Here is a 14,454-nt window from a genome sequence, read left to right as displayed (position 1 = left end):
CTACATTAAAAATAGAAGAAAAACATTTCTGGTGGGACTATAAAAAAACAAAACAACCGGAAAGGAACCAATCTTGCTAACATCTACAGTGTGACTGCAGTCAGAGTGCAATGCTCTTTCACAACCCAGATTTTTAAGCTTAAAAATATAAAGGAAAAGGACATTGCATTGATTTACCTTTTGTTAGGAATTTGGAGTGGGGGAGTGGAGAAGGTCTGAGATTTGGAATCTGATTAAATTCCATGAGTACCTGGCAGGTGTCTATCATAAATAATAGCTATCTTAATTTTAAAAAGAATGAACTGTTCAAATTCTATCTGACTTGGCAGCTTTATTTGCTTGGTGTGGTTTATTTGACACATGCCCAACTTTTGTGGGGGAGAAGGAGCACATACTAAAAAAATAACAGATTATTAGAAAAGGACCTGAGTGAACTTGCACCGAAATGAATATTTTTAGGCAAATAAACGTCAACATACATCCTAGAGTTCCTCAAACGTGGCTTGCAGATGCTTCTTTACCAGTTACGGTATGAAACTGGTTATTTCTCATGTACAGTTGAACCCCTCAAACATTCCTAGATTCCATGTTACACATTCTTTCACCACATTGCATCTTATCCAAGCCAAAATACAACTTTTGCTTTTTAAAAAGATGACAGAACAAAGAAATCACACAACATGCATTATAGTGGCCATGACTGGTCAGTTGTTTAGGAAACTACCTCCAACTGATGAGAAATTCAGTAGTTTCATACAGTTGTTTCCAGCAGTTAAATTGTTGCATTTTAAGTGCAGAACAAAAACCAAACCAAAAAGGTTACATTCTTTTCTGGTGTAAGTTAATCAACATCAGTATTCCACTGCATCAGTTTACACTATTAGAAATGTGCTCCCAATAGTTTAGTGCTATATTAATTAAAATATCATATAGTTGTTCCCCAGTTGTTCTTATATGAAAAGTGAATGTTGCATCAGTATGTGTAAATATAGATATTAACGCGATTGTGTTCTCATTGGGTGAATGAGGAGTTAAATTCTGGCTCTGTAAATGTCTATGACAAACTCTTATCGAATTCCATATAGGCAAAATTCAGTCCTGAGTTTATGCAGAGAATATTTCCCGGAGCCAAGTTGCATGCTCTTTCTTTAACTTTTTAAAGATGAAATCATACATTTAAAATAAAACTAGTTTATTTTATTCAATAACATTAATTGTTTCCAACATTTCTGGGTCTGATTTAAATATTAATCTTGTATAAAATATTGATGTTTGTTGGTATTTACTTTTGCAACCTCCTGAGATCTCCTTTAAACAACCGTGAGCTTTTTTTAAAAAAACGTCTAAATTATTATTACAAGCTTTAAAAAAAGAGAGAGATAAGAATGAATAATAAAGAATACTAAGTTCTGAATGTATCAGTGAAAAGAAACGGCGATGACCGAACTTTAATATACATGGGGATGCCAAAATAGTCTGCAAACGAATATTCTCTTACTTCATAAAAGACAGCATTTTTTGTAATACAATGTGAGAAACCATATTAGATATTGTCCTTCTGCTCTCCTTTGGTATGGAAGCCATCACCGTAAATCTTTGTGGGATTTAGTGCACTTCAGTGCCTATTGCCTTACTTGCCTGACAAATGTAAATAATCTCATTTGAAGAATTTAAAGGAAGAGAACCCCCCCCCCCGACTGATCTCAACCCAAAAAGGGGGAGGGGGCAAGGGAAGTCACAAACACATCCAACACTTTCTCAGGAAGTGAATGAATTAGAGTCAGCATGTTATCTCTATATAAAAGGAATACAGTCAACTCATGAAATAAAACAGAAAACCCTATATTTCTTTCTACATACTCCATAGTGGTTATTGTGAAGCAAGTGATACAGACTGGGGTTTTTGTTTGTTTGTTTATTCCACAACTATTTACTATGTGAAATGTTAGACAATTAGACCATCTTAATTTCACTCAGTGTGGTGCAGTAAAAAGGTGAGGGTAAGGGGAGTGAAGCAGTGGAGTAAAAAATGAAGAAAGGGTTATGAATCATCGGTGGAGTCCTCCTAAGAACAAGTGTTCACGCGCACACACACACACACACACACACACACACACACACACTGGTGCATTGCTGCAAGCATGGCCTCTGGGTTATCAAGCTAGGAAGGCCAACAAAATGGGTAGCGCTCCTGGATTCAACAAGAGCTTTGTCCAAGCATTCCTAAGAAATGTAAAAAAAAAATAACACTCAAACTATACTAATGAAGCAAAAAGTTTTTCCTATCTATACAGCAGTCTCTTCATTTCTCTTTTTTTAAAAATGTAAATATACAAATCCCAGTGACATATAAAACAAAGTCAAAATGTGAATGGCGAGAGACATGGGTAAAACAGGAAGACTGATGCTACAAAGAAATTTGCAAAAACATATGTACAAGACCCTGTTTTTCCTCATATTTCGTAGATTGTAATGCATGTTTAACAGCAGCAGTCGAGGATGTAGTTCCAGGCACCAGACTGCAGACTTAGCTTCTACACAAGGGGGCAGAATTCCCCCTTGCATGTATGTCACCAGATGACACTCGATATACTGGTTTCCCGCGGTAGGAGCGGCAGGATCGCACTGTTTGTATGAGCCTCGTCGGGATTCTGCTCCCTGTTAGTTTTTGTCTGTGGCCTCTGCCCATTAATAAGTGTCATAGGGATGTTGCAGTAGGTATGCTGGTTACCTATTGAGGTAAGAGGCAGGGTGCCAGTAGGAGGTACGTCGTATTCATAGCTTCGATAATAGTGTTTCTGACGCATCTGGGAATGATAGGTGTTATGAAACGTGGAGCGCAGGTCAGGATGGGCAGTGGCAAGAGCAGTGGAGGTAGCAGCAGCCATGGAAATTGCTGAGACCGTCTGCAGTTCCCCGAAGGGCCCCTGCTCACTGACATCTAAAACCTGCTCATGAGTGATGGGTTCTATCCTCTTAAAAGGCATTTCATACTGTAAACGTTTCCAGAATTTGGAATTCAACTTGTTGCATTTTGGTCCGTGCCATTTAATAACAGTTAGGAGCTTGATGGTATGTTTCAGGGCCTCAACCTCCTGGTAGTTCATAATGCCCCGGAGTTCGCTGCATTCAATCAGTATCACTTTAATTTCGCCTGTCACTAACATGTTTCGAAGTCGTGTTTCCAGTTCGAAGATACTCCAGCCTCTTCTCACCACATAATTTGGAGTCATAACAATGATCAGTCGCTTGCTTTGGTCTACACACCTTGCCACATCTTCTATGTATGCTGCAAAGCAAAAGGGTGGCTCAAAATCATCCAAAATGTACGCCTGATCTGCATATGGTGCATAAAGCTTCCAAAACATCCTTTTAGTTTATGCACTACACAAATAATTTGTGCATTATGTTTAGGTATTGCAAACATTCAATTTAAAATTGATAATAACCACCCACCTTTTCATTTGTGGTAAGTAATTATTGTCTCCAGGAGAGTTCCTGTTCTTTACAGGGAGACGAAGATCCTATCTGTTTTGAAAGTTGCCCACAAAATTGTCTCTGCCCTTCTTCCAGGAAGCAAGCAGGGAAGAGCCCTTGTGTGCTTCCTTTAGAAACAAGGCCCCACCTTTAAAATGGGAAAAGAGGTAGTAGTGGTGACTGGGCTCTGAAGGTAGCACATGGGGATCTCCCTATTTTGCTTCCTGGAAGGGGGAGAAAGTCAGTTCTGCAGTAAATTTCCTTCCCCCTTCCTCGAAAGAAGGGAACAGACCCAAGCAAGGAGTAACAAACTTGAGTGCTGTGCTCCTTTTCATAACATAACACTTACTCAGGTAACCTGTGTAAGAAGTTGTCCCTTTTGGCAAGGTTTTCTCCTTGCTTCTTACGAGGAAAAAAGGGCCCTCATTTGGAATCTCCAGCAGAGCCGAGCTGTAAATAGCTTTGTGAGGCTTGTTTTAGTCTTAAGGTGCCACAAGAATATTTGTTGGTTTTTCTCTTGTTTCTAATAAAGCTGGAAAGGAAAAAGCCCTGTCTGAAATTTTAAGAAAGTTGCTCTGTTGGTGTCTTCTAAGTGAGAAGGCTTTCTTTCTCATACTATTTGTTTATTTATTAAAACATCTATATCCCGCCTTGTATCATTGTGATCTCAGGGCGGCATGCAGATAAAATAAAACTATAAAACAATAAATAACATACATAGCTAAAAACAATATAAAATTTAAAATCATTTAAAATCAATTAAAACTATCTAAAGCAAGAAGGAGAAAGCCTTGCCTACTTCAGCTTGTACAATGCAGTCTTGTTTAACACAGGTGCAGTGCCATGGAGACTTTGTGCAAGGTTAAGATGAATTCTTTTAACTCTATTATTAGACTTATCTGAAAAATGAATATAGTCCATAGAGTGAGGTGGCAGTGGCATTAAATAGTGGTGTAGGGAGGAAAAGAGGGGGCGGCAGAACTGAGATGTAATTCCTCCCAAAACTTTAAGATCAAGGCTGAATTCATACATTGGCATGCAAACTGGACCTACTTTTTCACAGTTCCATATAATCCAATGTACTGAAACTTAGGGCCAAACTAAGGCCTTTGCTAGACCAGGCTATATCCCGGGGTGATACCCGGGATTGTCCCTGTGCATCCAGATGACACACAGGGGATCCCAGACTCAGGCAGGGATCAACCCTCCGTGGCCCCGGGTATAGGCCTACCCTTTGGCCCCGCTTTTTCCCACGGTCTCGGGCTGAGCCTGAGACTGCGAGCGTGTGGCTGTTTCCACGGCTTTTCCCAGCTCCGCACGATTACTCACCAGGAGCCGTGCATGGGGCACAGGGTGGGAGGAGCGGGGAAAATCAAATTTTCTTTTAAAAATACTCCCAGTTGTTGTTCATGTGCTCCTGTGCAGCTGGCTCTTTAAAGCTAAAAAAATGGCAGGCGCAACGGCTCTCTTCTTGAGCTCGTCGCACCTTGCACGTAAATGAGGGCGACATCCCGCGATACTTGCATCACGGGATCTCCCCTCCTCCATTGCGGACTTACTGGTAGGTCTAGGAAAGGCCTAAATGTTCATTTTAACATGCACTGTCCTGATCAGGATTGGGACCAGAGGCCTAATTCTGGTGTAGCCTTTGGAGTGTGTGTATGAGAAGGCAACTTTAATTGATTGTGATGAAGCTGAGATTGATCTAAACTACCAATATGAGAAGCTGGTCCTAAAGGTAATATTTAGAGCTGTTTATATTTTGAAACAATAGAACTATGAGGATTTCCCCCACTTCATATTAATATTACTGCCCAGAGAAATACTATGGTTGGCTTTCAGATGATATAGAATTATTTTGGGCAGTATCCAACTGTGTCATTCTGCTGGCAAAAAAAGACATTGCACCAGAGGAAACTAGGTTCTGAATTATGTGCAAGAGAAGAATCCAATCAAAAACACTTTTGTACAAGCACAGCCGTGCAAGTGGTTGTACAAGCAGTTCTGCAAGCCTAATGCACAAGCACTTGTGCAACAAAAAGATTTGGTAGAGATCTGTTAGCGCTATTTGAGTTTGTGGAATGACACTGTTAAATGCTACCCTCTGAATTCAATCAGAGTGAGGACAATTTCCTTGCCCTCATTCGAAGAGACTTCTGGGTAAACAAAATTATGGCTACTAGCCACCAGAATGACCACAGCCACCAATCATCACTGCTCTCAGCCTTACTTTTAATGGCTTTGGGTGTTGTTGTTTTTAGCAATATGATTTGACCATGAATAAATTTACTTTCTAATATTTCACATCCTACCTTTTTTGCGGGGAGATATTGTACTAATAACTATCAGCATATAATTTCTTTTTAGTATTAACTTAACATATTATTTATTATTAACATGATATACTTTGAAATTTATATTTACAATCAGTAACATAACCATTGCCCTTTAGCATAATGTATCATGAAATAGCATTGAAACAATGTTGCACTAAACTAGTTCTAAATCTTTTGCAAGTTATTACTGGTAAGTAGAAAAAATATATCCATTTACACACACACACACAAAATTAAAACTTACTTCCAGTTGGAATCAAATCTCTATCAGGAATGAACAATTTATACCCATAATGCTTTTCAAGCATATCTGGTAAGATTTCAAGAGCAAATCGTTCTTCTTCCCCAGTTTCCTGATTCCACTGGTCAGGATCCACTTTGGTGTATGACAGGTATGCATCATAATCTTTGTTATCTGTAAACAGAAAGGGAAAGGGATAAGACACAGAAGAAATAAAATAGACAGATTTTTTCTTCCCACAAGTTTCACTATTTTCCTCTTTTACCCAGAGTCCTCTTTTACCCAGAGGCAGTATAGCAGTTCTGCAATCCTCTGTCCCCTTCCCTATTCTAGCTCCCCCTTCTGCTCTCCTTCACCACCTGGCTATTCTTGGTTTATCTTCTGAATAACCATTTTATAATCAAGAAGAGGAGAGGGATGCTTGCAATTGCCTACAGATTAAAACCACATTCCTCTTCCTTTTCTTGGCCTTATCAATACTTAGCTTGTGAGTTAGGCAATCATATAATCACACATCCCCATTTGCCCGTCGGCAAGCCAGCACTTCCTATAGTAGGAAGAGTTTAAATCATTTAGACCCACAAGAATCTGAATTTGAGCAGAATTTTCTGTTTTAAAGCTGATCCCACATTTTTTAAAACCCTACAAGTAAAAAATGTCACCCCTCCCTAAAATCTCCCAACCATTTCAAACTAAAAGCTTGCACCTGAAAATGTTCAAGTTGAGTCTTAACGATACTATATACACAGAGCTGAATCACACATCACCCAGGAACTGCAGGGATGTTTAACCCAGGAATTGCTGGGATGGGTGAAGTGTGCTAGCTGCATACTTGTTTTTGCTTTAAATTAACAACCCAGGAATGTTCTGTTCCTGGGTTGTTTCATGATATGCAAACCAGGTATATGGGTTAAACAAACCATGGACGATTGTTGGGTTAACTCTGAGTTGCTTAACCTATAAACAACCCAGATTTCCTGGGTTCTCATGTCATGAAGCAACCCAGGAATGGGGAAATCCTGAGTTGTTAATTAAAAGCAGAAACAATTAGCATTTGGTGAGTACAGTCTGCTCATCCAACCAATTCTTGAGTTAAACAATTAGGAATTGCTGCCGTGAAATGTGAACTAAGTCAAAAAGTGTATGTACATTACTTTGGATCACTGCTAATATTTTCACCTATTGAAGATTTGAATGAATACATGTGCATTTTTACAGAGAGGAAGCTCAAAATAATTGAACATTTGCCGGCTTTAAGAAGAGCAAAGAAGGCTGATTTCTGGATTGTGTAAACTAAAATTTGAAAATCTTTTGTTTCAAGATTGTATGCTCTAATAGTCAAGTTGTAATGTGCTTTGTAACTTCTACCTTCATTAGAGATGAAAACGTCCATAAACAAACTGGCAACTTTTCAGAATTCAAACTGGTTTCAAATTCAGTTTAAAAAAGGAATGGAATTGTGGTAAATTATTTCCACACATGATGCAGGATATATAGAAAAAAAGGAGATAATGACATGGTAGATTCATTGGGGGTTATTTAACCCATGTTGAGCTGCAGTGCATGTTGGGAGCCATTTTGAATATGCAAACCTGAGCAGAATTTATTGTGTCATGTGATTTTGGTCACTGAGTGTTAAACAACTTTTGCATAACCTTTAGTTTTTTTGTAGGGTTGTGCAAAAGGTTTAACACTCCAGTAACACTTGGTGGTTGGCTTTGCATGACATGGCAACTCTCACTTAAGGTTCCATTTCCCAAATGTCATCCGGCATATACTGCAGCTCATAGTCAGTTAAATGAACTATGGTGAGCCAGTTGTGTCGTGTGAACCAGCCCATTGGGGTGGGGAGGTTGGATCATCTCTTTGCTGAAAAATGTAGTTGAAAATGTTAAGGATCAGCTTGCAAATTTCTTTATTTAAAACAACAACAACAACAACACATCTTAAATCTAGCAGCATCCATAATTAGCAATGTTGAAAAAACTGAATTAGAAGATTAAACGTTCAAGGTTTAATGGGTCTGTGACTGTATAATAAACTTTGATTGGCATTCAAGGTTGTGCAAGTAAATGTGAGTGAGAAGAATTTGTTTGAGAATCATTGCATCAATTTTTTCCAGGCCTAACTTTCATCTGAAAACAATTTTGGTGGATGCAAGTATTCATGGGTGGACCTAGTCCAGAATGTGGCTTATACATATTTAAATGAATTTTAAAAAATAAGTACAAAAGTACTGGATACTGCAGTGAAAACCATCCTTTTTATCTATTTGTGTTGTATTTAAATGAATCCCTTTGTTGTATTAAGGTGCTTTTGGTTTTGGCTTTGAATATAATGTTATTACTTTACCAATGAGAAGTAAATGTGCCTTTTCAATATATGCATTTGGTGTGCTTACTTGTAAGATTGAATGAAAGACGCCCTCATTAATTTTCATTAAAGGGTCAATAATGCCAAGTGCTCTGGAACTAATTCAGTGGAATAAGAAGTCACATTTTGATTTTTGTTGTGAAAAAAGTAGGGAGAAATCAATGGCAAGTAATGAAATGTTAACATCCATCTAACTCTCTAGACAGCATTATGCACAGGCTATAGAGAATATCAATTGCTTGTAAAAGAGGCCTGATTGAATATCCTACTGTGTGCTATACGTAATGTTATAGTGATTCAATGCTGAATTCAGCTATTTACTCACAGCACAACTTTTTCTCACTTTACTCCTTTTTACACTTCAGATGGCTCTTAAAAACAATACATTCCAACTCTAGCAGTGCTGCTGTTGGTTGGCTATATGCAAAGCAACACATGAGCGCATTGCAGATGTCATCCTTGCATTGTGGCAGATGGGTAGGGCAGGATCATTCCTAAACCTCTTGCATCAGCAGAGCATATGGCTATTATATATATTTTAAATATTTATATATTGCCTTTAAGGGCCAATGCAAGAGAAGAGTGAGCGCTGAGAAGGCTTGACAGGTGAGACCAGGATGGAGAGTTGGGTAGAGCTAGTAGCAGTGGGAAAAAGTCAGTTAGGAGGAAAACAGGGACAGGTAGGAGAGGTCAGAAAAAGAAAGCATTGCGTTAGGATGGAGAAAAATATTGGTGGGGATTTGAATTTGTAAGATTAGAATGTGTAAATGTGGGTGGGTTTTTTTGTTACAAAGTAAGATAAAAGCCTTGAATTTCCTAGAGTATTGATGACCAGAACTTTAAGGTAAAAGCTCATAGAAGTCCACTCTCCTGCTCAGCCAGCACGGCTTGGGTGGGAAAGGCGGCTGTTGCCTTTCCCACCCAAGGGCTACATGAGGCAAGGGCGGGGCCAGAGCCTATCAAGGCTGTCCCTGCCCGACCATTGGCCCCTCTGGTTTTTTTGGTTCCTACCCTCCCTCCCTTCTTCTAGTATGGGATTTAGCCAGTTGCTCCCTTTGTGGGGAGGCCTGAGTGGGATTTTTTCCTCCCCATAAACGGTAGGGAGGTTTTTTTGCCTACTCCATAATGGAGGTTTTATTAGGAGGGTGGATAAATAGGTTGATTTGTTGGCAGGATGTGTGGGAATTTGCTTAGCAGAATAGGGATGGTGACCACTCTGGCATTTTCTGGTGTTTGGCATGTCCAGAGGTCCTGCTTCTCACTAGTTTTATAGTTCCTGAGACAGGATATGGTATGCCTTTGGAGATCCTCCTGCCTCATCTACTCAGAGTTTTATGGCTTTAAATGGGGGGTGACATGGGGTGGTCTCCCCACACTTTTAAAGTGTCACATAAGAGAGGGGTTGGGTTTACCCAACTCCTGGCTTAGGAGAGTGGCTCACCCATAATGCCAGGCAAGTTGCCTGAGATAAGGACATACAGATTCCCACACTTTCACATGCAGATCGAGGGATGGGTTGAATCTCCCTTGTTGTTTAAATAAAGAGGCCCTAGTTTATCCCAAGCTCTGGTGTCTGTCTTTATTCCATGCTTCCTTCTCCACTCGCAACAATTGCAGTCAGGTTTTTTAAAAAAGATTGTTTGGTTTGGTAAAGAGGTGTATTAGAGTAGAGAATGCGTCCTAATAAAGCATCCAAGTCAAAGATCCACAAAAGAATTAGGATTCTACAGAGTTCTGGAGAGTTAAGTTCAAACTTAAAATGGCCCACATGGAAGAGGAGAGAACAGAGAAAGATGCTCAGAGGCAACAACATGAACTTCAGCTGAGGGGAAAAGATTTGGAAATGGATTGGAATCCCACTGCTGCCTCTAAAATGTGACTTAAGGCGGGGTTCCCGATAAGGCCCTGGCTCCTAGAGGTCACTGAGTCCAGACTTTCCCCAGACACTCCGCCACCTACTGAATTAGAGAGAGCAGTAGGATGGTCCTCGATATATACTTCACACATGGGACACCAATCTTTAATTCCACCCAGGCAAAAAATAGATATTTAAAAGAATAAAATATATTCATTTAACAGGTAAATATTCAGAGAAAAAAAATCTAATAATCATAATAATGTTCTGAGAACATAACACCACATATCTGTTTTCAGTAGCTTCTCTTCCTCTCTTCTTATTCACACCCTATCTCACCTTAATGTAGGGTTTAGTCATAAAAAAAGTCCTACAACTCCTAGCATTCCCGAGCTAGCACTATTGACTGGTGAATACTGGGAATTATAGGACTTTTTTTCTGTCTAAACATTATTTATTTATTTATTTATTTATTTATTTTATTACATTTATATACCGCCCCACAGCCGAAGCTCTCTGGGCGGTTTACAACATTAAAAATAGTAAACATTAAAAGTATACATTTTTTTTAAAAAAAAACATAAAAACAGTATAAAAACTATCCATTTAAAAACAACAATTCTGGGGTCCATTAAAAACAAACTTAACGTTGTTAAATGCTGTTAAAATGCCTGGGAGAAGAGAAAAATCTTGACCTGGCGCTGAAAAGATAACAACGTTGGCGCCAGTGAGCCTCATCTGGGAGATCATTCCACAGTCGGGGCAACCACTGAAAAGGCCCCGCTCCCTAAACATGCATGGAATTGTACTTTCAACTAACTCTGTTAAAACATTAAACTCAATGTCAAGCCCCAGAGTATTGTCCCCACTTCTCCCCTTTCTATCTGTACAACCACAATCAAGGTTAGGTTTCTGACTAATTCTACAGTGTGTATAAATGCTGGCAAGGTAACACAGATTTCATATATAAAGATACATGAAATGGGAAGCCCTCCTCCTCCTCCTTTCCCTCTCCCCCAAGGATAGTCTTTTTCTTTTCTTTTTTTATTTAGGTGAGGGAGAGAGGTAGCAGGTCAAGAAGAGCTGGCATCGCACCCTTGAAGATATAAAGATTTAAAGTTGAATGCTGAAAGCCCTTCAAGTGTCACACATATTTTGTGGGGAGCAAACAATACAAGGGCAGGTTGTGCACTGAGAAGCACCATGGTCTCTTTCTCTCTGCCTATTGTTGCATGTGTGTTGGGTGTGTATACTAGATTGGGGCCTAATGTACACCAGGCAGAATATTGCAATATGAAAGAGGTATGCAAAAGACAGGAGCCACGCTACTGCTTTATAGTGGTATTGAAGTGCACTGACAACAGATGGTGCTCATTGGCACATACCGTATACTGCTTTCCATACTGCTTTCATAGTGCTATATCCTGCTTGGTGTGGCTCCTGCCTTTTATATACTGCTTTCATAGTGCAATATCCTGTTTGATGTAGATTAGGCCTGGATATCATTATGGGGTAAATTCAGACATCACGGTATGCTGAAGTTGTCAAGTGGCTTCTTGACTGGTGAATGGTGGTGGAGTTTTTGAAGATGCTGTCAGTGTGTCTGTCAGTGAGGCTATGGTAACTTTTGTTTTTATGTCTAGATAATAATAATAATAATAATAATAATAATAATAATAATAATAATAATAATAATCTGTATTCAGATAAGAGAAGAGTGAAAGGTGTCTCATATCTCACTAGATTTTCTTTTAAATTTATTGTCTGATTTTTTCTTTTAAATGTATTGATTAGTAGTTTCACATACTTTGTATCCTTCCTATTAATATGTATTTTTATTAATATGTGTGTATTTAACATAATGAACTTATGATCTGTTGACTGTAAATAAAGATTGATTAACAGCACAGTTACTGATGGGAGCAGAAGCTGAACCATTTAGCTTAAAATATTTTTAAATACTCTGTTATTAGTCTTTCGATCTTTCATATATAGATTCCATTCATCCCAGTAGAATGAGTGTGTTTGTGTGTGTGTGTGTGTGTGTGTATGCATGCATGCATGTATTCATTCATTAATTCATTCCACTGGAACATTTGGTGGAGCAAGCATATATTTTTGTTAAATGAAGTGGCATTCTGTGCCTGAATTTGACTGCAGGGTTTTTATGAGAACACAGAAGATAGTTAGCACTTTGCTGATTCCTGAATTCTTGTAGGCTCAAGATCAAAAATACAGAGTGATAAAAATCAAGTAAAATTGAGATAAATTGTGGGCTTTTATCTCCTTTTTTAAAGTAGGAATTCCTCATTTATTCTGAAATATGTGAGAAAAGTGCAGCTAAACCCTTTTTATATCAATGCATCTTCCAAATGAAAAGGTGATTGATTTGTTGCTTGCACTTTGGCTCTAAGTATAGATTATGCCGTTTGAAAGATTTGCTTTTTGTCAAGGTAACATGCTTTGGTGACAAACATACTATCTGCTCTACTTCTATGCTTAGGTAGAAAAACAACACCTGCTATTGAGCACAATGCTAAAAGCATTTATTAGAGCCTTCTGAACTAGCAGGGAGGTGAAAGGCAAAAACCTGATTTCTGAAATCTATCTTGCTTTAATAGCTACTTATTCCAAATGCTGTCAGTATTATCTGGAGTAACTACAGCTGCACTTTATAAGAATGGGATGTGCAACAACATGTACAGTATCAAGCAAATTCAGCTGCCATGACCCACCCCGGCAAAACTGTTTTATAATAAATTTTCTGAAGTTTTATTAATATAGACCTGCTAAGCAAAAAACATGAAAACTGCAATCCTATTCCAATTCACCTGGGAGTAATTCCTATTGAACTGAGTGAGTAGACATAATACAGGATTGCCCAGGTAAGTGTGAATAGGACTGCAGCAGACTACATGTCCACTCAGAAATACGTCCCAATGAGTGTTTATATTCAAGATGGGGATGGAAAAGCGTAGCAGACCAGTTTCCTAGATATGTAATTAGATTTAAACAACAGGGAAAGATGAACACAAATTTATAAAATAAAGAAAAGGGTAAGTACAGAATTCAGATAATGAAGAAACGGAAGTCAACCCATATAACTATGATGCCAGAATGAACAAATGCTTCCAGCATTTAAATAAATACAGCTTCAACAAGCAGTAACACTTATGCCTCAGTGAGTCTGCTGCAGTTGTCTCTCCTTCCCCCAATCTTCGGAGGTGTCCCTTAAAAAACACAAACCCCAGAAGTTGCCACTTCAGTCACGCCTGGCACACAGCACAGACCCTTCCTTCTCTCAGGAGCAGACACTTCTTCTGTTAACAATAACTGCTCTCTTTCTCTGTCAGTTCCTTTTCTCTCAGTCTTCTACCGTCTTGGGTTCTTATTCTTGACTTCCATATGAAAAGGAGGATAGGGCTCCTGTATCTTTAACAGTTGTATAGAAAAGGGAATATCAGCAGGTGTCATTTGTACACATGCAGCACCTGGTGAAATTCCCTCTTCATCACAACAGTTAAAGCTGCAGAAGCCTCTCCTTAGAGCTACAAGGAAGAGTATGGGTCCACTGCTGCACAGCCTCAGGGAAGCACTTGAGTGGTAAATGCCTCTGTTGTGTCCACCCTACCACTCCCCTGATGGAGTAAAACAGGGGTGGGAAACTTGTGGCCCTGCTCCTCAGTGTGGCTCCCACTTATTCCCAAAAATTGGGTAAAAGAAAAAAAAATTGAAGTCTTGCTACAAAGGACAAATTTAGCTTGTTTTCAAGTCATTTCCCCCCTCAATGGCAGCAAGAGTCCAGCCCATGGGGAGGAACTGCCCCCTAGACTGTATGAAGTTGCCAAACCCAGGACTAAACTAAGGGAGAGAACCACAGACAGCTAGAAGGGCTTTGGTTTCTGGCTAAAATGAGGCTTAAAGGCCTTTTCTTGCCACAGTGGTATTCTACTTCTCTTGTTTGTTCTTTTTCTTTTGTGTGTGAAGGTACATTTCTCCTCTCCTCTGAGGAGCTCTGAGAAAGCATTGCCTTCCCCAATCAAGGCAGGAAAGTCATCTAGAAACAAATTGCATCAGCTCCAGAAGTGCTTAGTAACCTTAGAGATGAGTTCTTCTCTGAGGTAATGGTCATTCTGTATACAAGGGAAGAATTTGATGTAAAGCCCACACAT

The 14,454-nt window shown here is 39.1% G+C and overlaps 1 protein-coding gene across 1 annotated transcript in view; it reads right to left on the bottom strand.

Moving 5' to 3' along the window:
- Positions 1-2,402: 2,402 nt before the first annotated feature.
- Positions 2,403-14,454, bottom strand: part of IL1RAPL1 (interleukin 1 receptor accessory protein like 1) — a 455,397-nt gene continuing 443,345 nt past the window's right edge. The window contains exons 9-10 of the mRNA XM_063127687.1: positions 6,058-6,228; positions 2,403-3,289 (exon numbers count right to left, since the gene is read on the bottom strand). Of these exons, the coding sequence (XP_062983757.1) occupies positions 2,571-3,289; positions 6,058-6,228 (890 nt within the window). The 3' untranslated portion in view covers positions 2,403-2,570. The remainder of the gene's footprint in view (positions 3,290-6,057; positions 6,229-14,454) is intronic.

The sequence above is a fragment of the Elgaria multicarinata genome, chromosome 5 (assembly GCF_023053635.1).
Source record: "Elgaria multicarinata webbii isolate HBS135686 ecotype San Diego chromosome 5, rElgMul1.1.pri, whole genome shotgun sequence".
Taxonomy (NCBI): Eukaryota; Metazoa; Chordata; class Lepidosauria; order Squamata; family Anguidae; genus Elgaria; species Elgaria multicarinata.
This window is presented reverse-complemented; position numbering and strand designations above follow the sequence as displayed.